Here is a 24,289-nt window from a genome sequence, read left to right on the forward strand (position 1 = left end):
GCCTCCATCGGTGCACACGCACTGTTCCTTCTGGAAGGTACTTCCACCTCCTCGCTGACACCTCCCCATTCTGCGGGGCTGAGCTCTGGGACCCCCGTCTCCCAGGTGGCAGCCTTCCCCGTGCTGGAGTCCCGCCACATGATGCCATGCCACTGTTAGAACGCACTGCCTCGTACTGTTGTGTGCCCATTTGTGGGCTCGTCCCCTTGGCACACCGTAAGCCCCCTTGAGCAGAGCGTCTCAACTCCGTCTAACTCCACGCTGGCCACTTACGTAGGTGCAAATCGGGTTTGGGAACATAAGGCCCAAGAGAGACGGACTTTGGAATTTGAATAAGAATCCTGACTAAGGCCCTGACCAGGGCCTCCCACCACCCCAAGCTGCCAGGGGATGTGCTTTGAAGATGAGATGAGATGGGGCAGGACCACTTGGAGGACCCAGGGCTTCTGGGAGATGCCTAAGGGACCCCTGTTCCCACCAGAAGATCCCCCTTTCTCTCTCCTCAAGGCAGAAGGTGTGGGGGGCAGACAGGACAGAGGACACTGAATTAAACCATGAGCCCTTGGAGCCCCACCTGCTCCTCCACAGCTGCTGAGAAGGTTCCAGAACTCCTTCCCCTTCAGCCCTGCCCCCCTGGACTCTGAGCAGCACACTTCAGGGAACATTAATGGACGAAAACATTCTTTAGAGGCAGCCCTGAGCCTACAGGCGTTACTTGAATGCCCCAGGGACACATCCTTTTACTCATCCCGTGGTTAAAATGAATCTCCCTCCAACCAGATGAGAATTGGAAAGTTTGGGTTGAACTAACTGCACGTGTTAGGATCTAGGGGCCCCCTATCCAGCCCTGGTGGGACCAGGAACACTGCTGGGGAGGACGAGGAGCTTTGGTCTTTCTGTGTGCTCCCATTTCACTGGAGGGAACGTTCTTGCTTCCTGGGCTTTTCTCCAGCACTATTGTGATCATTCCTTGCTTCCCCTAGCATTCAAATAGGCATTAGCTTGGCACTTACCGCTTACTTGAAAGATCAAATCCAGAACCCAAGAGAAATCATCCATTTCGAAGGAGCCGATCTCCAACACTAGAAAACGTTTTCCACGGAGCAGCTTTTGGCGCTGAGACACTGCCCAGACCACAGCGTGGGGGTGATGACTTGGGAATCATTTTAATGCCTGCAAAAAAATAAAAAATAAAAATGAAATGATCTTGATTACCTGGATATTTGTAACCTCTCTCCCTTCTGAGTTCTGCTTCATGAATCACAGAGTGTTCTTGACCCAGCCCGGGTCGGCTTGACAAGAGGACTGGGTGTTTCAAGAAGCCCCCAGAGTTCTGGCTTCGCAGTCCTGGGAGATGTTCAAGCTTATTCGTCTTTTTCTCCTATTTTTACGGAGGCTCTGCAAGTATATTTCTGGCCTTCAGTTATTTGTGGCATGGTTACTAAATTAATAGGACATTTTCAAGGTCTTGGAATTTGTGGGTAAAATTCTTTTCAAATAATTTACGAGAACTGAAGCAGAACAAAGCATCACATCTTTTGAGTGAACTAGCATGAGTGTTGAAAAGTCTTTTAAGATAAATGCCAAAAAAGAAAAAAAATTAGTAGTGTTACTCATAACCATGGCTGCCAAATACTGTGAGATCCTGGATTTTAGGAAACTAGGCTCTGTTCCCTCCCTTCCCCCAATCTTTTCTTTAGAAAAATGTCAAACCTAAGAATAGAATAATGAACTTTCACCTAGATTCAACAGCAGAAATGGTTTGTAAGGGCTTGTTTTCTTTTGTCGCACGTGCAACCACACACGCACGCACGTGCACACACACACGCACACACACGTGTGCACACACACAATCAACAACTGACATGTTAATATTATGAAAGTGCTGTTTGTGTATTTTCATTGCCTGGCATCTTGTCTGGAAATAAATGACACGGAGCACATCATTTGTATTTAAAATAATAACGAGATGCCTTTTACCCACAGTCTAATCTACCCGATGACGTCTTTGAACACGGAAAGGCAGCTGGCGAGAAAACGCCCCTGTCTCTCAGCTCCAGTAACCTGTCCAACGGGGACTGTGCCCTCCCCCCCAACCCGGCCGGCTCGCTGTCCACCACGGGCTCAGCAAATCCAGAAATTACCATCACCCCCGCAGAGCTGGACCACAGCAGCCTGGCCTCCCAGAGCGAGCGCGCGGACGACTCCGGCTCAGCGTCTTCCAGAAACCGCTCCAGAGAAGCCCACGAGCCGGAGCCCCACGCGGAGGAGGACGCAGACGGGCCCCGGACCCCCGAGGCGGGGGGCGGCTCGGAGCACCCGTTCCTGCAGAAGGACGTGGCCGAGGCGCTGCTGCGGCAGTCCGACGAGGCCTCTGAGCTCAAGCCCGTGGAGCTGGACGCTTTCGAAGGAAACGTCACGAAGCAGCTGGTCAAGAGGCTGACCTCAGCGGAGGCGCCGGTGGCCGCGGAGAAGCTGCTCCTGGAGGGCTCTGTCGGCGGAGAGTCCGAAGGCTGTCGCGCCTTCCTGGACGGAAGCTTGGAGGATGCGTTCAGCGGGCTCCTCCTGGCTCTGGAGCCGCATAAAGAGCAGTACAAGGAGTTTCGGGATTTGAACCAAGAGGTCCTGCATTTGGATGACGTCCTGAAAGTAAGTACCGTTGTAGGGAAATCGGATTAGGTTTGGAGAGAGGTGTCGAAGCCAACATTCTCTCCGAAGTAGCGGATCTGTGTTTTACCGTTTCGTCACAGAACCGAGACAGTCGTCATTTGGATAGCACTGATTTTTAACCGCCGGGAGCTCGCGTCCATTTTTATTTCCCTCACGGCAGACCAGTTTCTCTAAGATGAGTAGCTCTGAGGAATGTGTGAGCTCCTCCAGCCCCCGAGCTAGTCCCGGCAGTGCCAAATGCGAAAGGAAGGCGCGCTGAGCCCCGTAATCTCACCGAGATGCTACCGGGTAGAGCCGCTTCCTGACTGAAGTCAAGAGTAAGGCCGGCCTGATGTGGAGCCCCGGGCCCATCTCCCCACCCCATCTCCCCCCGCCTCCCCCCGCGCCCCCTTCTCTGGCCTGGTCTGGTCCCAGTCAGTGAGTCGGTACCCACGAATCACCGTCTCCTGCGCTCTAGAAACCAGGGACCCCGGACGCCAGCAGAGATAACCTTCTCAACCCTGCTCCTGATCCGACGGCTCAGGGGGGACGGGGTGGGGGGAGAGCGAGGGGTGATTTCCTCTCAGGCAGGAGGACCTCAGAATGAGGTTATTGTTGCTACACGAGAAGGCGTATGTTGCCCCCAGGCATACAGATTAAACTTTTTAAAACACTGCACAGAAAGACAGAACCTGATTTTGTCCCGAATCCCACTGCCACCTCTTGCGTTCTTGGCTTTGCCACTCTGGTATCGCCATACAGAAGAGAAGCTGGGTCTGTTTCCACGAAAGAGCAGCTCTCGGTGACCTGTCCTATCAGATGGGCTTGAAAATTAGGTGCAGGGGCAAGCCGAGATTCAACCCACAGAAGGCTGTCTCATCGCCTTGTACAACTTTGTAAGACGTGGTCTTCTCAGGGCACACGGAAGCTCATTTCCAAGGCTTTTCTAGACTTATCCTTCTCAGTGGTGCTCACCTATCTCCAAAGGGGGTTTGTCCCCAGAGCAGATGAGACTTCCTGCCCCAACTCTCCAGGTCTTCCAGTGCTCATGACAGACTATTCAGCTGCAGGAACAGGCTCTGAGAAGCAGGCCCGGGCTCTCTGAATCTGCTTTCTGGAAAACACTTCTCAGGAGCCCCCGCTCAGGACTCATGCATGGAGGCTACTTGTCTAATACTCAGTGTAAACATCTTCTACCCCCTTCACAAACTCCTGTCTGCAGAGCTGAGCAGCTTTGCTTAGTGGACAAAAGGTGTGAAATTTAAAGACACAACTGACCCCACCTACAGTGAATGCCTCAGAGAAAGCGAGTGGGGAGAGCAGCTCCCATATCCAGGCATCTAGATGCTGAGAAGTAGCGGAATCCACCAGCGAACACGGAGCAAGCCCTCTGTTAGGCTTATAAAAACCTGGTGGTCACAGATTTCTTTCCAGAGTATCAGTTCAGTCTGCTATTGTTCCAGCACGATCCTGCCTCTAAAATCCTTAAGTGTCCATCCCTTTGTTATGATCGATGTTTAAACACATCCTACTGTGTGAGGTCACGTTCGGCAGATAGCTCAGTAAGAAAGAAGGCCCTAGAAGTAAGTTGCATCTGGACTGGCTCCTTCTCTCTCTCTGAGGTTGAAAACAGCATTCGAGCTTAGGTCTGGGGCAAGTGGCTGTGGATCCAGCCAGAATGAAAGCGTCAGCTAGACAAAGCTTTCTCTTTGTCCCCCCTTCACATCCTAGGATGCTAAAGCCTCTTGAGGATCAGAAACTGAATGAGGCCACCTCTGGGACGGAATCGCTGAGGGTGAAAGAAACAGCTCTGATTAAAAAGCCTGAAAGACGGTTTCCCCTGTGCTTTGGGGCCATCTTGAGTCTCAGAGACAGACCCCCGCAAGGCGCTGCCTGCCTTGTGTTACGAAGTGAGCAAGGAGTGCCACTGGACGGAGGACCTTTGGTTCTGCCTTGCAGGACTGGTCCCGTTCAGTCTGCCCCAGCGTCCGTCCTCTTGAATACTTGGAAGGACGTCTTTCCATCTCTGTGCCTGTAACGGCTGGCATTATTCTGTTTGTCACGCTTCTGTCTGTTTTCGGCAATAGAGAATTCTCCAGATTCCAGAATGGGTGTGCTCACATAATTCCAGGGCCTGGTCAGGGAAGCCATGGAACTTGTTCCTGCAGACGCAGAGCCGTAGAGGAAACAGGGCTCCTTCCTGTGGCGCCTATGCCCTTCCTTTTCTCCTCGACGTGCAAAGCAAATTATATGCTGTGAATGTAAAATTAATATTGAAGTCTACTTACGTAGGGAGTGTGAGTTGGGTGCGTTTGAGTTGTGTTCTCTTTCTGGGGTTGGTTTCGTTAACCCTTTAGAACAGGTTCCTTGGGCAGCCAGCTTCTGTCTCCGTACAGTGCAGACATGACCACATAGCATTACAAATTGGTTAGCATTTGGCATTGACCGCATGACTCTTTAGATTTGTCTGCTGGTTGTATTTTCTTTGGGATTGAGCACGAGGCAGAGGGAGGGCTATAGCCGTTCTGTTTCCCAGGGCTTTGTGGGCTGTCATATTCCCTCACCTTTTCATTGTAAAACTTTCAGGCAGGAGTAGAGAGAATCCTATCACGGTTCCCAATGTGCCCATCCCCCCCTCCGGCTTCCACAATGTCAACTCTTGGCCAGTCTTGTTTTGTCTGTTCTTCTCCCTGCTTCTTTCCCTCCAGATGATTTTGGAACATACCCCAGATTCTGTGTCATTTTATCCATCATTGTACTTTTTTTTTTTATATGAAGATTTCAAATGCATTTTTTTTAACGCCAACCACGACAAAAAAATAAAAGCTTGAAAAAAACGGAAAGTGTCGCATCTCAAGTTGAATTTGCGTGTTGTGTTTTCTGCTTCTGGATATGTTGATCTTCTCCCCGATGCCTTCTGCCTTTGCAGTGCAAGCCGGCCGGAAGCCGCAGCCGGTCTTCCAGTTTAAGTCTTACCGTTGAAAGGGCTTTAGAAAGCTTTGATTTCCTGAACACCTCTGATTTTGACGAGGAGGAGGACGGTGATGAGGTTTGTAATGTTGGCGGAGGCGCGGACTCAGTATTTTCCGACACTGAGACTGAGACTGAGAAGAATAGGTAAGTGTAAAGTTAGTATCTGCTTACACCTGTAAGACCTGTATAGTGGTCGGCACCTGGGCACTTCCCCAGGAAGACAGAAACTCCCCACCGGAATGGCCACTTGGCTTTCGGTTCCCTTTTATTGTCGAGGACAATTTTTAAATATCGTTCACCTCTTTTGTGCTGTTTCAGGAAAAACGAATTGCTTTTCTTCCTCCTAAATGAAGGGGATATGTTTGTATGAGTGTTTGTGTGTGTGCACATGTACGTCTTGGAGGGCTTGGGGTCTACAACCTGACCCCAGTGTAATTAATTCCAAATTAACTAGATATGCTGTGTTTCCAGAGAACTCTTCCTGGATGGTCATTGGTACTTGGTTCTCCTTCCTCAGTGTTTTATTTCTCTCTTCATTTTGCTGCGCTCCGGTTTTCCACCTGTTGATGGCTTGCTCCCTCTGGCAACATAGCCGTAGGTCAAGCTCACCGGGGCTCGCAGCAAAGCCAGGTTGCAGCCCGGGGCACATATTTCCCTTAGAATGAGGGATGGCCAACTGATCACTGAGAACTGATTGCTTTGTTCATCGGTGGCCAGGGGGGAAACGCACCTTCTCTGGGGCGGGCATGGGTGAGGCAGTGGGAAGGGAGGAGGAAGGTGAAATAGTGTCACCTCCATCAGTCTTTCCTGGACGCCAGAACTTGTGTGGAGCTAGAGTCTGGGGTCCGTTCTGAGACCTCAGCTGAGGCAAAGCAAGTACGGTCGCACATACACGCACATGCTTCCCCAGAGGAAAGGCTGGATTTCCGCCATCTTTACTTTTGACGTGTTATGCAAAGGTTTTCAAGTTACAAGGAGCTCTAGCTGTCCCTCTTTACAAACCTCTCTGCGGGTGATGTTATGATAACACTGTTGAGGGCTTTCTCATCCCCGGTGGGCTCATTCTTCCAAAATCAGGAAATGATAAAGTGAGAAACAATTTATCCCTTGAGCAAGCCGAGGGCATGTATTCAATGAATGGAAGGTTGACATGACACTCCTACATTCTGCCAGGAGATTTTTTTGACTTGATCGAACTTGTGAAATGCTTCTAAACCTAAAATCCGTCTACTTGTTAGCTTAAGCTGTTACATGATATGTTGAAGTCAGACATCAGTCTAAACTTATTCTTGTTGCCGTCAGAAGCATTTTAACAATAAAAAACATCGTGGGTTTTGTACATTTTCTAGACCGTTGATATTGTCTAAACTGATCAACTTTATGTCATCAGCGGGTTTAGGGGAGATTGTGAAAATTGTGTGCGTGTTTTAAATATGTGTCGATGGCTGGACACAAGCAGACTGCTTTCTGCCTCGGAGGCAACTGTGAATTGGAGTAAAGCATTCAACACCTCTAAGCTCGGGTGCACAATCTTTTTAAATCATGGAGGCTGGGGGCGTGAGCCCAGAAGCCACCAGCTGCCCAGTCGCTGCCTGGCCGTGTAACAGGGCATGGTGGTGAATATCTGTGCCCGTCAGCCCTCCCATGTGTGAAATGAGACAACTACTCCCTCTTTCCCACACAGATTAATTTTCAGAACAAAATTGGATAATAGACGCAACAGATTTTATTTGTAAATGTAGGTGCCCATCGTGATACAACTTGAGACAGCTGCCCAGTGAGGTTGAAACCAGGCATGAGAGGCAGAACCAAGCCCTTCCTGGAAAGATTCAAATGCCCCTCTTAGCCTTTGTCTGGGACAGAACATCATGTCTCCTGCTGGCAGCTTTCCTTTTCTCCTTTTCTTCAAGTAGCAATTGATCTGAGGCCAAGAAAAAGTCTTGACATTACTTCTTAATGGTATTGCTCTTGGGGCAACCACAAATAGAGAGGACAGTTTAATCCCAGAAAATTTGGCAAAGTACCCCATCCACAGAGCACGAAAGTGTAACAAGTGCAAAATGAGAACCCGTCTCGGAGACTCCTTGGTGTGCCAACATTACAAATGGCTCATTGTGCTTGGGCAGCAAACAGAGAACTCTGGAAGCAATCTGTTTGCATGATCTTTTAACAAGGCAAATCAATGACCAGGCTGAATCCAGAGTAGTTTTTGAAAGGTGTCTCAGTTTTTCAAGGCAGGCTTAGCAAAGCCTCTGCTTCAGTGGGCGCCATGGGGGGCCTTCCATGAGTTTTGTTGACTTGACCTGTGGTTTCCACGCTGAAAGAAACTAACTCGCTCCCCTTCCTGGTTCAGCACTTACAGATCAGTACACCCCGAAGCCAGGGGGCACCTTAGCGAAGCGCTGACAGAAGACACGGGAGTCGGGACTAGCGTGGCCGGAAGCCCTCTGCCGCTGACCACAGGAAATGAAAGCCTGGACATCACCATCGTCAGGCACCTTCAGTACTGCACCCAGCTCGTTCAGGTAGGGTTGGTGACTGCCTCTGTTCTACAGCCCAAGTTGTGGATGCACCAAGAATGTGGGCTTCCTTTTTCATGCGTGCCAGAGAAATGAAAATTCAGAACAGTCCTTTGAGCTGGGCCAACGCCAACATTCTCATGGGCATGGCCATCCTCCCTGGACCCTGGGTTTTCTAGCTTAAAACCTAGCTCTCCACACTTGATTCTTTTTTAAAGATTTTATTTAACTGAGAGAGAGGGAGAGCGAGCACAAGCAGGGGGAGCGGCAGAGGGAAAGGGAGAAGCAGACTCCCTACTGAGCAGGGAGCCTGGTGTGGGACTCGATCCCAGGGCACTGGGATCATGACCTGAGCCAAAGGCAGATGCTTAGCCAACTGAGCCACCCAGACATCCCCTAGTTCTCCACACTTCTAAAGGTAATAGGTTAGCTCTTGATCTCAAATCATTTGATAGAAGAGTAACTTGGCTAAGGAAAAAGAATTGTATTCTGCCTTCTACAAATGAATGGACTTTGAAAGCCAGAGTTACTGAGCGTAAGTTAATGTGCAGTTGTCACATGACATAGCTTTCTACCACCTGGACAGCTAAAGGCAAAATGCTAGAGCATGTAACCCCGGCTTTCCAGATCTTGAATAAATACTTATCAACAATGACAAAGACTGCTTTCATAGGCCATTATCATCACCAGTTAGCTCTTATTCTGGGACACCGTGGGACTTATTTTTCTTTTCATTTCACGTTGTTTACCAGTTAAGATTTTGCAGCAGTGGAGCAAATATTTCAAAATTCTTTTGTTGCAGGAAGTGCTTCAGCTCTCTTGAACAAAGCACTTTCCTCGAGCACCTACTTAAATGCTTCCTCCTTGCCCGGTCGCCTGTCCGCTCCAGCCTACTTAAATGTGTGGGGAACGGGATAAGAATGTGAAAGCAAATGTAATGGCCTTCAGGGGGATTGGCCGGGCAGGAAGGGTGCCAAAAAAAAGGAGGAACTATGCTCCTAAGAGCAGGGGACTCACTGGAAGACAAGAGGCAGGGTAAGGAGGAAGGGGTCCCAGCAAGGCCAGAAGTGGGTTAGTGTGCGTCCTCCGTGATACCCTGGCGATGAGACGTAGCGTATGCTTCTCCTCCACGAATAAAGAAACGCAAAGTCACCTCAGACACTGTGGGAAACTGGTTGGCAATTAGGACTCTTGCCACTAAGTTGGCCAACATCCCAGTTGATCTCTTCTGTTGACTGTCGAATTTGTAAGCCATTTACTGACAATCTGGCAAGAGGTGCAGTTTTTTTCTTCAGACCAAAATGGGCAAGGGTTATGGTTTACTTAGAGCTATTCTCTGTCCCCCAACCACTTGAATGAGACGGTTTTCACAGCCCGTTGTCCTTGCTGAGCCGGATTCTGTGCTGCGCCAACGACCTGTTCGCCTTTTAGAGGGAAGTCATTTTTTTGTAAGACAGAAGGAAATTCTCTTCCGTGAAGGAATGGATGTTTTCTCTCAAAGACGAATGGGCAAGCACTATTCAGTGCCATGTTCCTGTCTGTACTCAGGCCACGGTTAGAACAAGTCAGCTCTTCTGTGGGGAAAATCCGCGCCGGAAAAACCAAAGAGGTAGATAGAAAGATGTAGGATGAAGGCGTAAGGATTAGAAACTTAATTTCTAACTCACATCCACTGCTGACTCGGTGAGTTAACGTCTTCATTTGGTATTTAATTGCAAAGAGATAAAAATGGGCATGCCATGAGAATCATAGCAGCTGTAATATGCCCCAAATCAGTTCATTTCTACTGTATTTACTTGCATGAAAGGCACCAGTACATAATGGCTACCCTGGACTTCTGACTTCGAAAATCCTATTTGTGTAGTCTAGAGGATTTAGTCCTGCCTCCTGCCTCCAAGCCTACCACATAACCAGGACAGGGCTGCAAGGGACACAGAAAGGACGAGAACATCCAGGCAGCAGCCGACTTCTGTCCTCTCTCACGCCCTTGACTCTTATGACCTGCACAAAGGTGAAATCACTTGCTATTTATGTGGCCTTGGGCACATTACTTGATCTCTCTGGCCTCAGTTTCCTCAGCAGTAAAATGGAATATCAGGGGGCACCCGGGTTGCTCAGTGGGTTAAACGTCCGACTCTTGGTTTCGGCTCAGGTCGTGATCTCAGAGTTGTGAGATCTAGCCCCACGTTGGGCTCAGCTGGGAGTCTGCTTGGGATATTCTTTCTCTTCCTTCCCCCCTACCCCCCCTCCCTGCTCAGGCACTAAATAAATAAATAAATAAATAAATAAATAAGTGAGTGAGTGAGTGAATGAATGAATGAATGAATGAATAAAATCTTTAAAACGGACTATCAGTAGTCCAGAGGGTGTCTGTGAGAAATAGCATGAGCTACTAATACATGGGCTCAGACCAGCGCCTGGGACATAGAAAGCACTCATTAATTAGAATGAGATAGGCTTGATTACCATCATGATTATTATACAACATGTTCTTAATTTTCAGCTTGAAAACAAGGAAATAAATCCATGCTGTGAAAAATTACTACTTGTAAAATAAATCTTTTTTTCTGTTAGCACACAGATAAGCAGCCTAAATATGCCTTCCCCGTCTCAAAGAGGATTTACAGATTTACAATACGTAAAAGGAAAGGCAACTTTGTAATAACCTAGCAGCTCTGTTACTGAGAACGTTCCAGAATCTATACGGGCACAAAACATGCTTAAAGCAACAGAAACACATGTGATTTCATCAGATGTTGTAATAGGCGTGGAACGAGGAATGTTCTCAGAGTGGAACCATGCCGCCCAGTGGGTTGAGTTAGCCTCAGTGCTGACTTAGGGAAGAGGGGGTTGGGCCAGGGAACCTCCATCGACAACCACGTCACTGACTGACTGGTTCTGTTTATCTCCTCAGCAAATTGTTTTCTCAAGCAAAACCCCGTTCGTGGCGAGCAATCTCTTAGAGAAGCTTTCCAGGCAAATCCAGGTGGTAGAGAAACTGTCAGCGGTCAGCGATGAGAACATAGGGAACATGAGCTCCGTCATTGAAGGTAAGCGGCTGCACGTCACACCTCCACCCACGTAGACCACGGCCACGGGCCCACACTCCTCGGCCACGTCTCATCCTTGCTGTGCCAGGACGGCAGGAGTGCATGCTCGGGCCGTAGAATAGAGGAATGTCTCCACACCCGTGCGGTCCTGTTAACACTTCAGAGTCAACCCAGCAGACATGGTGTTTTCTAGAGGTCCCTCCAGCCCCAAATTCAGACACTAGTGCTTAAACCGAACCGGCGTCCACCCCATGGTCAGCTTCACAGGCGTCCTCTGCCCGCAGCTCCGTGTGGGGACAGATGACGTGGAGCTGGCTGAGACCACTCCTGCAGCAGCTGGCGGGCAGGGGCAGGAGACTCCCAAACTCTCCTTGGCTAAGCTAGATATTTGCGGATTCAAGGGCATTCAGGAAAGTCCCTGGCTCGAAGAGTTTTTAGGGGGAGAGCTTGACATGGGGAAGACGCCTTGAATGTGTGTGGTCTGGCCACAGAGCTCTTTCGTAAGGACAAGAATTATTGGCTTTGTTCACGTCAGATATCCTATGGAAGTGGTGGGACTCCAGGTCTTCCAGGTGAGGTCGGACGAAGCCTAGAACAGATGTCCTTGCAGGTTCTCCTCATACATTTCTGCCTCCCGTGTCTACTCCCCCTGGGAGCAGGGCACCTTGGCAGGGGGCTGAGAGGCATGAAAAGGGACCAGACACTCAGGGTGCGAGCGACTCGTGTCCTCCCCACTCCCAGGCCCCTCCCTGTGATCACAACCACACACAAGGGAAATGCCAACCGTGCGCTGCCTGGCACGGAGTTCGTTCATCGGTGCACTCTGAGAGCCCCTGGGCGGCGTGGCCCGCTCCTCCAGCCACCTCCTGCTCTGTTCCGTCCCCTCAGAAAGACCGCCGGAGACTTCGTTCCCTGAGTCTATACCGTGTTTTGCTGTCAAGTTACCGGAGAGGAGACAGTGAGAGCATCTTCCAAGAACAGAGCTGCTGTGTTTTCTCTCACTGAAAGCAAACAGCTTTGGTTTGCTGCACTTTCTTGGCTGCCCAGGCTAGATGAGCTCCTTGTCATAACTTCTTTGCCCTTTGGAAAATCTGCCACATACAGAGGGATCTTGTAGTTCCAATTAAACACCACGATCTTTAGGGGATGCCCGGCCGGCTCGTTAGGGGGAGCCTGACTCTTGATCTCAGGGTCGTGAGTTCAAGCCCCACGTTGGGTGTAGAGCCTACTTTAAAAAAAAAAAAATTAAAAACCATAGTCTTAAAAAAGAGAGAGAGAGAGAGGTCCCCTGGTGCCTGTCCCGCCCCCACACAGGTACATCTGCTTCATTCAAAACGTGCGTCGTGGGGTGGGGGTTGCTCTTCTCTTCCAGCCATCCCAGAATTTCACAAAAAGCTATCTTTGCTGTCCTTCTGGACCAAGTGCTGCAGCCCAGTCGGTGTCTACCACAGCTCAGCTGACCGAGTGATGAAGCAGCTAGAAGCCAGCTTTGCCAGAACCATCAACAGAGAATACCCAGGCCTTGCAGACCCAGGTACGGGGCAGCCGGGGGAGGAAGGTGTCTCTGAGTGCTCACCGGCGGGTTCCCTCCCCGCTTCCCCGGCAGCTAACCCTGGGACAGAGGCTGATTCTGCAGAGAAAGCATCAGCTACCCAGTACCACCTAAGAAAAGAAAGGCTTGGAACATGTTTGAATTCAGAATATCAGCAGCACTGTGGTTCTGTATGGCCTTTAGGTGGTTGTAGACTTTTTCATTGAAAGGTCACCAATACGAGAGTGTCACGAGGATAACCACTCAGGAAAAACTGTTTGGCAATTTCTACTAAAGCTAAATGTACCCCTGCCCTATGACCCAGCAATTCCGCTCCTAAATATATCAAGGGAAATATATGCTTACGCTCACAAAAAAGGACACACGTAAAAAGGCTCATAGCAGCTTTGTTCACAAAAGCCGAAAATCAGAAACAACTCCAATGCCCACCAGCAAGAAGAGGAATGTCCACAGATATGTATGTGTATAATAGAATGTGTTTATGTAGTATTGTATATGTGTATATCTTGTGTGTATATATAGTAACATTCAGATAATAGGGCGTTACACAGCAGTTTTAAAAAGAATAAACTACTGCGATAAGCAACAATTGAGACGAGCCTCACAGATATTCTGTCGAGTAAAAGGAGCTAGATACAAACATACATGCTGGATAATTCCTTTCCTGCTCAAGAACAGGCGAGCTAATTCATCTTGACGGAAGTCAGATTATTAGTAACCTGCAGTGGGAAGGGGGCACAAGCTTACCTTACGGGGTGCTGGCCGTACTCTGTGTCTTGACCCAAATGGCAGGTACAGAGGTTTGTACACATAGACGCAGAACTCCTCCAGCGGCACGCTGGGGATCAGCTCACCTCCCGGACTTCGCTCCGCCACGTACCACGGTAAAACACGAATGAACGGTCCCGTCTCTTCAAAGCTGCTTCGTTTCTTTCCCTTCCAGTGTTCCGAACCCTGGTCTCCCAAATCCTGGACCGGGCTGAGCCTCTCCTCCCCTCCAGCCTCCCTTTGGAAGTCATCACTGTTTTCCAGTATTACAGTTATTTTACCAGCCACGGTGTGAGCGACCTTGAGAGTTACGTGAACCAGCTGGCCCAGCAAGGTGGGACGCGTTCTCTGTCACACTGTGTGCTGGCTCCGTTTGGAGTCAGCTCCGGGTTTTCAGTCGTAGTTTTTAGTGATGGGAACCTTTTCTTTTCCCCCAAGTCAACAGCTGGGATCAGATCTGCCTTTTCAATGACTTTTGGACCCTTAACATTAGTGAGCCTCGTAGCAATGAAGCGGGAATTTAGTAAGAGCATCCCAGTCACCCAGCAGGGCTGTGATGTTGACAAGAAGCCGCTGAATGATTGACCGATGTAATGTCTGTTCTTTATTAATGTATTGTATTCGTCATTTGTGGGATCAAGCCTACAGGCAATACTATTTTAGGTTGCCCTTTTTGGTGGTGCTTTCATGATAATAAGCAGAAGTGGGGTTCACAAGAATGCAGATGGGGGGTGTGCCTGGGTGGCTCAGTCAGTGAAGCATCTGCCTTCAGCTCAGGTCATGATCCCAGGGTCCTGGGATCGAGTCCCTCGTCAGGCTCCCTGCTCAGCGGGGAGCCTGCTTCTCCCTCTCCCTCTGCCCTCGCCCTGCTGTGCTCTCTCTCTCCCTCTCTCTCTCTCAAATAAATAAATAAAATCTTAAAAAAAAAAAAAGGCAGATGGTGTGACATGTTGATAAGGAAAGGCAGGAAGATGAAAAACCAAATCTCAGGCTGGGAATCCAGAACGGGCACCAAGTAGGAGTGTGGCACGAAGCTCCTCCCTGCCTTCTCACGTGGTGCTTCAAGTATGAGCAATAAAATACACACCTGCACAGAGGGGACACGGGAGTCTGCGTAGCCCTCACGATGAGCAGACGCTAGTCCAGAGCTCTGGAAGGAGAGCCGACGCAGGAGAGTGGAGGGTCTCACCTTAGGACAGTCTTCATCCCTTCATTCTGAGTTTGTCATGGTCGTACTAAAGCAGTTTTCTGAGTAAATTTCTCGACTATTCAAATGATGTCAGTGGCAGGTAACATCTCTAAGCCTCTTACCGCCCGTGGTCCCCGAGAAGGCTTACTTACTACTCACCAGTAGGAGTGGAGGATGACGGTGGAAAAAACCCTAACCTTTTACACGTCTTGTTTTTCTTCTTCCTTCAGATAAGAAAAAGGCCTTCATTATTTAAAAAAAAAAGAGGAATAGAAAAGTACACAGGAAAACATTCAAATCATTTATTATCTTTTAAATTTCAGTGTATTTTTTAGTTTGATATGGAGAGGTTTGAAATTTCAAAATTGTAATGACTTCTTATGGAGTATTATATCCTAGTTTTTATTTGACATTATATCTCACCTTATTCTTTGAAGCTTTTTTTAGTCTTATGGTGCCCCTGCACTTGGCTGCATACTGATATAGTTATCATTGAACAGTGAGGTTGTTTTCCATTACAGGTTTGTTTAGTTGTTATACACACTGCTATCTCAAGACCTCTTGCTGGGGTATTTATTTATAAAGCAGTGAAATGACCAGAACATCCCCAGCAGGAGAAATAGGAAATTAAATGCAACAACAACAACAAAAATCTCAAAAATTCACTAATGTGTCCATAGTATAGAGGATGCTTTCTACCGATGGAATGTGAATTTTAGGTTATATTTTCCCCATCTGTACTGATGAGACATGCTTTTATCCTAATGTTTCTGTGGCTAATAGATGACCCTGCTGGATACCTCATCAGGGATTGGAATATAGTCCTTAGTCCTGGAACGTGGTCAGTGTGTCCACATGGGACTCAGAATTTTATATTTTTATCATATCCTCTCCATATTCCAACCAACCAGCTGAATTTCTCCAAGATGGTTGCTCAGGTGCCCGAGTGCCAACAGGGAGAATGGACTGCTGAGGTCACTCAGGGCAAGGGCTTTGTTAGACCGGTAAGAGTAAAAGAAAAAGGGGCAACAGCGTTTGCGATCATCAGGAAGATTGGAGAAAGTGTTTACCTGTATTTCCTTCGCTCTGTATTTTTACATTTGACTATTTAATTCATCTGTACGTTATTTTAGTCTGATCGTATGAGATGGAGGTCTGTCTTCTCTGGTCCCTAGTTTGGTTTGCCGTTTGCCTTAATACAGTTATTTGAATAATGTAATATTTCAAATATTAGTGAAAATTTTCACTCAGTGAAAATAATAATTTCTCACTAATTGGAAACATCGCCTTTATCATATGCTAATTTTTCATACTGGAGTCTTTTATTATATATATACCTGAGTCTTATTTATATTTTTAGTGGGTTTGTTACCTTATATTCAGAAGGTGAATTCTGCCGTTTTTTTTAATTGTTTAAATTCAATTAATTAACATATAGCATATTATTAGTTTCAGAGGTAAAGGTCAGTAATTCATCAGTTGTATATAACACCCAGTGCTCATTACATCACGTGTCCTCCTTAACATCCATCACCCAGTTACCCCAACCCCCACTGACCCCCCTCCACCAACCCTCAGTTTGTTTCCTATGATTAAGAGTCTCTTATGGTTTGTCTCTCTCTCTGGTTTCTTCTTATTTTATTTTCCCTTCCCTTCCCCTATGATCCTCCGTTTTGTTTCTTTAATTCCACATGTGAGATCATATAATTGTCTTTCTCTTATTGCAATGACGTGGATGGAACTAGAAAGTATTCTGCTTTCTTTTTACTTGCTAGTTTCCTTGATTCAGACTCTGCAATCGCTGAGAGATGAGAAACTGCTCCAGGCCATGAGTGACCTTGCACCCAGCAGCCTCCCGGCCCAGCAGGAAGTGCTCAGGACGCTGGCTCTGCTGCTCACGGGGGATGACAGCCAAGTGAGCCAGGCCGCCATGCTTCACCTGGCCGCAGCCTCCAGAAACGAGCATTTCAGGGAAAAGGTAAAAAGCCCCAAATCGTGGACATCAAGCCAGAAGCTTGTTTAATTTTCTATCACTTACTATGAATATTTTGCCATCTGTTTTTACCAAAATAATTTTCTTCTGCCTATTAATAATACATACTCTGTGACACCACGTAAACGACAAATATACTGTAAATATTTGAGCACCCTAAGTCCAGCCCCCGGAGGGAACTGTTAATAATTTGGTGTATGTTCCTTCCGATGTTTTTCTATGTTTCTGCTGACATATTTAATTAGTTTTTCTTAAATGCGATCACACTGTTCTGCTGTAGAACTGGTTTCTTAAATATGCTGTATCGTGGTGATTTTCCTTGTTAGAACAGGTTGACCTGCTTCATCCTATTTGATGGACTCATGGACATCGCAGGGTATGGAGAGTCCATAGCTTATTTTCTGGTTCCATATTGATGGGCATTGGTGTAGTTTCCAACTCTGAAAAATGTCATGGTGAGCGTACATGCACACATATTTTCTGAGTAGTTTGGGGTCAAGTCATCAAGCTGTTGACTCAAAGAACAAGAATACTTTTAATTTTAAAAGCTATCGCTCCTCATTGCCAGGGAAAAGGTGGTATACCTCGTCTGTGACTTTAATTCAATACCATCTGGGGTAACAAGCATCTGTAATTCAAGCACATGGGGTCCCCCATACAGGCAGCAGCCTTGGTCCTCTGGGGCCCTTGACAGTCTAAACAGTTGTTCTGAAAACTAACTCGTGGGGTTAGCAGTTGGTTAAGCATCTGCCGTTGGCTCAGGTCATGATTCCAGGGTCCTGGCTCAGCGGGGAGTCTGTTTCTCCCTCTCCCTCTGTCCCTCCCCCTGCTTGTGCTCTCTCTCTCTCTCTCTCTCCCAATCTCTCTCTCACTCTCTCTTTCTCTCAAATAAATAAAGTCTTAAAAAATAAGAACTAACTCATGTCAATCCTCAGATCAGCTCAAGAAACTTAAACTTGGCCCCTTCTTGTCCTTGGAAAGGTCAAATGTTGAACTCCGAGAAGGGTTTGACTCTTCTAAGGCATTAGCTAAGCTGGGGAAAGGTGGGATGTTTGTGTCTGCAGTTCGGCTCTCGTCGTTAGGTCTTGGATCCATCTCGTGAGTGAGCCATCACTAACGGAGGGTGACTTTGGTGGCATACTAGTTAAGAGGTACGACTTAGATACCGCCTAGAAATGTTTGACCCACCCTCCCCAAAACTTGAGTTCTTTCCATTTTCTCATATATGAAATAGCAAAAGTTAGTACATTAATTATGTACCACCAGTTGTGAAGGGCTAAAGCCATAAGAAAACTACCTAGGGGAGAGCTGGCGTTTCTGTAAATCTCGAACCTTCGGAAAACCATAGCTATTGAAACAATGAACGTTGTATGTTGGTTCACTTTTGATGCTTTTTTACGCACCTGCAACCCCAGACCCAAATCAGTAGGAAATATCTATTCTTCTGTCTGTTGGGATATTGCTCTTCTAATCATCCAGGGCCTGCCAGAGGAGACACTTCCTATCTAGCAAGGTGACATGGACTCCTTGCTTCCCAGTGCGCCTCCTGTTTGCTTCCTAGAACTCTTACCAATCTGAGTATCATGGTGCCACCATTTCTTGGGCAACTGCTCAAACTCGAGCAAGGTGATGCTTACTTGTTCTCTGAGATCGGTGTCTCTGCAAGGCATAGGGAAGTGCCAAATGCTTTCTCGAGTCGGGAACCAGTGCCCACTTCCCGCTCAAGCCAGCAGAGTTTCAGTCCTCATGCTCCAAGGGACGGTGTGGTCCAGAAGTTTCATCCAAAGATCCTACTACCAGTGGCGGACTGACCCGGGCCCACATCCAGCATTTTATCCCTCTAGAATCATTGTTATAATGCAAACACACCTGCAACGAAGGGCCATTTAAGTTGTTATCATCCATGTAAGCCTTGGAACGTATGGCTTGGGGGACTGGTTAAATTTTGGTTTGGTGGCTAAACTTTGGAGGCTCTTGGGGGGGTACCAGAGACAAATGGAAGAAAATAGAGCAGCATCGTATGGTGCTCAAGCTCATCCACTTGTTGAGAACCATGCAAAAGCCTAAGTGAAATGGAACAGTTAGTATTATTATTAATTCATAGCGACCAAAAAGTGGGAACAATCCAAACGTCCATCAGCTGACGAATACACAAAACCTGACCTCTTGTTACGATGGGCTACCATTCAGCCTAAAAGGGATGACGTGCTGACACACGGATGAACCTTGAGGCCGTCAAGCTAAGCAAAAGCACAAGACGTTGAAGGCCACATATTATGTGATCCCATTCCCACGAAATGTCCAGACGAGGCAAATCCGCAGAGAGAGAGAGAGGTTGCCAGGAACTAGACAGAGGAGCAATGGGAGTGACTGCCAACGGATACAGGATTTCTTTTCGGAGTGATGAAAATGATGTGGAATGAGGTAGTGGTGATGGTTTCTGAGAACATGAGAAACCAGAGTTATATACTTTAAAGTGTGAATATTGTGGTATGTGAATTATGTCTCCATTTTTTAAAAGAGTGGGGCTGTTCTATAGGACTGAGAAGACAGGCCGTGTTTAATCACAGCCATACGCTGTGTCACGAGCAAACACATCATCCAGTGGTTGACAACACTTACAAGCTCTTTCATCCGGGCACTGTGGTGTCATCATATTTGATGGGCATTCACTAAGTATGGAGTATCATTCTAGCTGCTAGGAATTAAATAAATTTAAAAAACAAAAACCCAGGGGCACCTGGGTGGCTCAGTCAGTTAATTGTCCGACTCTTGATTTCAGCTCAGGTCATGATCTCAGGGTGCTGGGATCAAGCCCCACGTCAGGGTCCATGCTCAGCGGGGAGTCTGCTTGAGATTCTCCCTCTCTCTCTGCCCCTCCCCGCTAAAATAAATAGATAAATCTTTAAAAAGATAACCAAAAAACCAAGGTCTTCATCTTTAGAGAGCTTCAACATACATGGAGTCACTATTGTATCTTTCTCCTCTAAGCAAATATATGAATACACAGATGTATAGAAGAATAAAAGTAATACTACAGCTCTATTTACGGAGGGCTTACTTTGTGCCAGGACCTGTTTTCAATCCTTGACACAGGTCACCACACTGACGATTCACAAAGCCCTGTGAGTGGGTTATTATTCCAGCCATTTTGCAGATAAACAGACTGAGGCACAGGAAGTGAAGTAAATGCCAAAATCACATGTGAGCAAGTTGAGCGTCCTGTTAGAAATGTAGATGCTTACAAACACAGGCGTATGTAGTAATGATAAGTAGCTTAATCACAACCAAGGAAAACGCGAGTCATAGGAAATCAGAGAGAAGGTAGTAGGGAGCCGGTCACACGGTGGTTGGCGAAGCGGGGCCCGGTTCTCGAACCTGTTCTGAAGATCATCAGGAACGAGGCCTGTCCAAAGGGGAGTGGAGCTCATGGGGTTCCCTGTGTGAAGGACGGCAAGCGGGCACATCCGTGAGCGTGGCAGGAGCAGCAGGCAGCTGGAGGGAGTGGGGATCCAATTGCTTCGGGTCTGGAAAAGCCCACAGGAGGCATCCCATGTTGATGCTGGGCACAAACAAAGAAGGGAGGCCTCTACTCTTCTGAGAGAGGGGCTGGTGGGTGCACTCCTGGCGGACACCACGCGCTCTTGATGAAGGGTTCCCTCACCATCAAGTGCTGGAAGCAGAAAGGTGGTGGGTGGTCATTCAGGCATGAAATTAAGACCTTGACAAGACATGTGGCCATGGAAAAGAGACAAATCTCAGAAATATAAGGCATTGAGAAAGGCAGGAGCTTGGTAAAAGTAAGAACTCATTTTCACGTCGAGGTTCTTATCCAGAGCATGCATGTGCCATGGAGCAGGCTGGCGCCACGTCCCTGCCTCCTCCCCCCTCCTCCTCCCTGCTGGAATGTCCTCTTCCCCTCCGCTTCCCAGCTGACATCGAACCCATCCTTCCCCGCCCAGTCCACACCTCACTTTCCTGCAGCCTGCCCTGGTAACCCTGGAAGGAGACTGTCTTCCCTGTGACTCCCTGAGCCTCGTGCAGCTTCCTGTGGCCAACACATTTCCTCTCTGCCTTCCTTCTCAACACTCTCAGCGCTCTTGCTAGACCTGAGAGTCCCTGGAAAGCTGCAAACGTAACTTTGGAGCTTCCAACTTCGTATTCTCCAGTGTCGGTGACCTGGTAGATTATAAGCAATTAGCGTATTGAATTAAGAGACAGCTCTTTTAATAAACATGAATTTTAATGGACTTTTTTTTGCTCTGAAGGTAGTGCAACATGTCTTATCTGTAGCGATACCTCTACAACTACCAACAGGGTCCCTCCTCTCTTTCAGGCCTTGCTTTATTACTGTGAAGTGCTGACAAAGGCAAGCCTCCAGCTCCAGAAGGCAGCTTGTCTGGCCCTGAAAAGCCTACAGGTAAAACCCAGCCTCAGAGGCCCTGGCAGGTCAGCTTTGAGCAAGCCTAGGGCCCAGGACATGTACCAGCTCTCTTCCCGTGTTCAGAAACACCTGTGTTAGCAGCATATCTTACTTCCTTTGCTGTGTAAACTGTGTATTCGTTTGGGGATCTTTTTGGTTAATTTTCTTTTTTCTTTCTTTTTCTTTTTTTAAAATGTTTTACTTAAATTCAATGTTAACATATTTTTTAAATGTTTTACTTAAATTCAAGTTAACATATTATTTTACTTAATTCAATGTTAACATCTTTTTTTTAAATGTTTTACTTAAATTCAAGTTAACATATTATTTTACTTAAATTCAATGTTAACATCTTTTTTTAAAATGTTTTACTTAAATTCAAGTTAACATATTATTAGTTTCAGAGGTAGAGGTCAGTGATTCGTCAGTTGCATATAACACCCAGTGCTCATTACATCACATGCCCTCCTTAATGTCCATCACCCAGTTTCCCCATCCCATCATCCCCCTCTCCTCCAGCAACGCTCAGTTTGTTTCCTAAAATTAAGAATCTTTTACGGTTTGTCTCCCTCTCTGATTTTGTCTTGTTTTATTTTTCCCTCCCTTCCTCTAAGATCCTCTGTTGTGTTTCTTAAATTCCACACTAAATGTGACTTTTTGTTAGAGCCAACAACTTTCAGAAAACAGTTGTGTGTTTCAGTAGCCACTGGTTAGTGTTAGAAACGTAGACCTTATTCCAAAAGAAGATGATATGATGATTTCCCCCCATTTTTCTTGTGTACAAAAAAAGAGGGGGGGACAAGGGGCACCTGGGTGATTCAGTCAGCTGGGCATCTGCCTTGGGCTCAGGCCTGATCCTGGGGTCCTGTGATCCAGCTCCCTGCTCAGCGGGGAGTTTGCTTGTCTCCCTCTCCCTCTGCCCCTCCCCCTGTTCCTGCTTGCTCTCTCACTCTGCTCTCTGTCTCTGTCTCTCTCAAATAAATAAAATCTTAAAAATAGCGGGGACAAATAAAATTTGCCAGGAAATACTGAAATTCAGTGTGCCCATCAATTCCCAGATCCTTCCCCCTGAACTGCTTGAACAAGCAGCTCCCCCGCCCATCTTAACTGTGTCAGAGGGAGGGTGGGTGAGCAGTGACAGAGCTAAATGTAAATGAAAAACAAGGCTGAGAACTCCCCACATCGAAGAGTTTGCCTTTCAGCGTTCCTGCCTGGCTTGTAGGTGGAGCGTGCAACTCTTGATCTCGGAATCGTGAGTTCAAGCCTCATGTTGGGTGTAGAGAGGACTTCAGAAAATTAAGGGGAAAAAAAGAGAGAGAGAAAGAGAGAGAGAAAGAGAGAGTTTGCCTTTTGCTAGGCAAGATTTAATGTTCAACCTACCTCAAATCACCAAAAATAAGACAAAGCACTCTTGAGAAAAGCATAAGGCCACACCTTCGAACAAGCTAAAATCTTGGATGGCCGCACGGGACATGGGTCAGGGACCCACAGCCTGGGGCATGAAGAAAGGGGTTAACACTCAAAAGAAAATCTCATGACCTGTGCAGGAAAACAGCTCTGGGAAATGTAGCCTTCCTTGTCACTTGCTCAAAAATTACCTTACGTGGCCAAGAGAGCCCCCCGCGATTGCTGTTTACTTGAGTGGCCTCCCGGGGCCCGCGACATCTCGGTGGTAATGGAAACCGAGCCGTGAGCACACAGGGATCTATGTCAGCGTCGGCGGATTTGCATGCCGTGAAGGTCACGGTCAAAGCTAAGGTGTTAGCTCAAGCCTGTCTCAAGTCTGGGTGCACCAATTCCTCCCCTTTTTCTTCCAGACGATGGGAGCCTTTGTGCTGAATAAAACACCTCTTTTTCAACCGTCCCCAGCCCCCCAGCTCCCAAAAGGGGGTCTAGGCTGCACGGTGTGAAAACCAGTGCAGACTTGGGGTTTCATCCTCCCAGACCGGTCAGCTCCGGCTAACTTGTCAGGGAAGACATTGATTTTTAAAGTTAATGCCAGCAAGCAGACACCCACAATTTTCTGTCACCAAACTGAACACAGCCTTGAGAGATCGAGGTCCTCAAACTGAGGGGCCCTCCCAGTTCGGGCCCCTTCTCTGTTGCTGTGGGCAAAACCAACCTGTGGTCTGTCCGTGCTGTCCTCTCACACGACACCGGGGCTACCCGAGCCTGGCTTTCTTCCAAGAAAGGCGGTCGTCCTCTGGTCCCTTTGTCAGCTCGTGAGAATCTCGGCAGCAGGTTTCTGAGGTGCTGCAGGCGGGCTCCCGCTGGTCCAGCTGCCCTGACCGGTGCTGTGCTTAGAGACCCCTTGCTGCCCCCCCTCCCCCCCGCTGAGCTCTGTCCTAGGCTGTGTGCTGACAACTCCCAGCGCGGGTCCCCCCCACCCCGTCCCCAGCATGTCACCGGCTGGCTGCTGGCTGTCTCTGCTGGCAAGTCACCTGCAGTGGCACCCAGCTCACCCACCTCCAGTCTCAGCAGATTGTACAGGGGCTCATCCTCACACCCTGTAGACCCCGCTTCCTTACAGCCCGAGTCTGTCCACGGTCTCCCCACACTGCACCCCGGATCCGAGCCTCCGTCCCACCAGCAGCCTCTGCCTCCTCGGTGTGTGAACTCCTTCCGTGCGGTTAGAACGCTCTTAACGGATCACAAACCCTGCTTCCGAAGCCCTCAGTGGCCGTCCATGATTCTAAGAACGAAGTTCGAAACCATTCATGTGGCTTGTAAGGCCGTCTTTGGGGGGGGGGGCTGTCACACGCTGCTCCCCTCGCCTGGAATTTATGTCCTGCACACCCCCCAACACACACACACACACACACACACACCCCACTTGCCCAAACTTGGCCAATTGCTCCAAGACACCACTTCCTCTGTGAAGACTTCCCTAGTCAGGTCAGGTCACGTTTCCCAGCCCTGCGCTGCCCTCGCCCCCGACCCAGCCTTATAATAATTCTCTGTCCCACTGTCTGTCTTTCCACGGGCCAGAACCCTGTCTTGTTCATCGCTGAGTTTCCCATGCCTGGCGAGCTGCCCGGTCCAGAAAGTGCTGGATGAATGTGCAATAAACGCACAGATGAGTTCCCACCACTGACCGTCACTCTGTGCCTCTGTTTTGGTCTATAAGCTAAACATTAAGAACTCTTAAATTAGCTCTGTGTTGGAAGCGGGGA

The 24,289-nt window shown here is 48.0% G+C and overlaps 1 protein-coding gene across 7 annotated transcripts in view; it reads left to right on the forward strand.

Moving 5' to 3' along the window:
* Positions 1-24,289, forward strand: part of RIPOR2 (RHO family interacting cell polarization regulator 2) — a 222,326-nt gene that overhangs the window by 194,640 nt on the left and 3,397 nt on the right. For 5 of the 7 annotated variants that reach the window (XM_040644911.1, XM_040644909.1, XM_040644910.1 and 2 more), the window contains 8 exons: positions 1,987-2,649; positions 5,579-5,766; positions 7,976-8,147; positions 11,056-11,191; positions 12,564-12,725; positions 13,687-13,845; positions 16,476-16,678; positions 21,030-21,113. In XM_040644911.1, coding sequence (XP_040500845.1) covers positions 1,987-2,649; positions 5,579-5,766; positions 7,976-8,147; positions 11,056-11,191; positions 12,564-12,725; positions 13,687-13,845; positions 16,476-16,678; positions 21,030-21,113 — 1,767 coding nt within the window. Of the gene's footprint in view, positions 1-1,986; positions 2,650-4,380; positions 5,489-5,578; positions 5,767-7,975; positions 8,148-11,055; positions 11,192-12,079; positions 12,444-12,563; positions 12,726-13,686; positions 13,846-16,475; positions 16,679-21,029; positions 21,114-24,289 lie in introns of those variants that run through there. The other 2 variants (XM_040644914.1, XM_040644916.1) reach the window with 2 other exon arrangements.

This window comes from Ursus maritimus, unplaced genomic scaffold (genome assembly GCF_017311325.1).
Source record: "Ursus maritimus isolate PB19 unplaced genomic scaffold, ASM1731132v1 scaffold_30, whole genome shotgun sequence".
In the NCBI taxonomy this organism is placed as follows: Eukaryota; Metazoa; Chordata; class Mammalia; order Carnivora; family Ursidae; genus Ursus; species Ursus maritimus.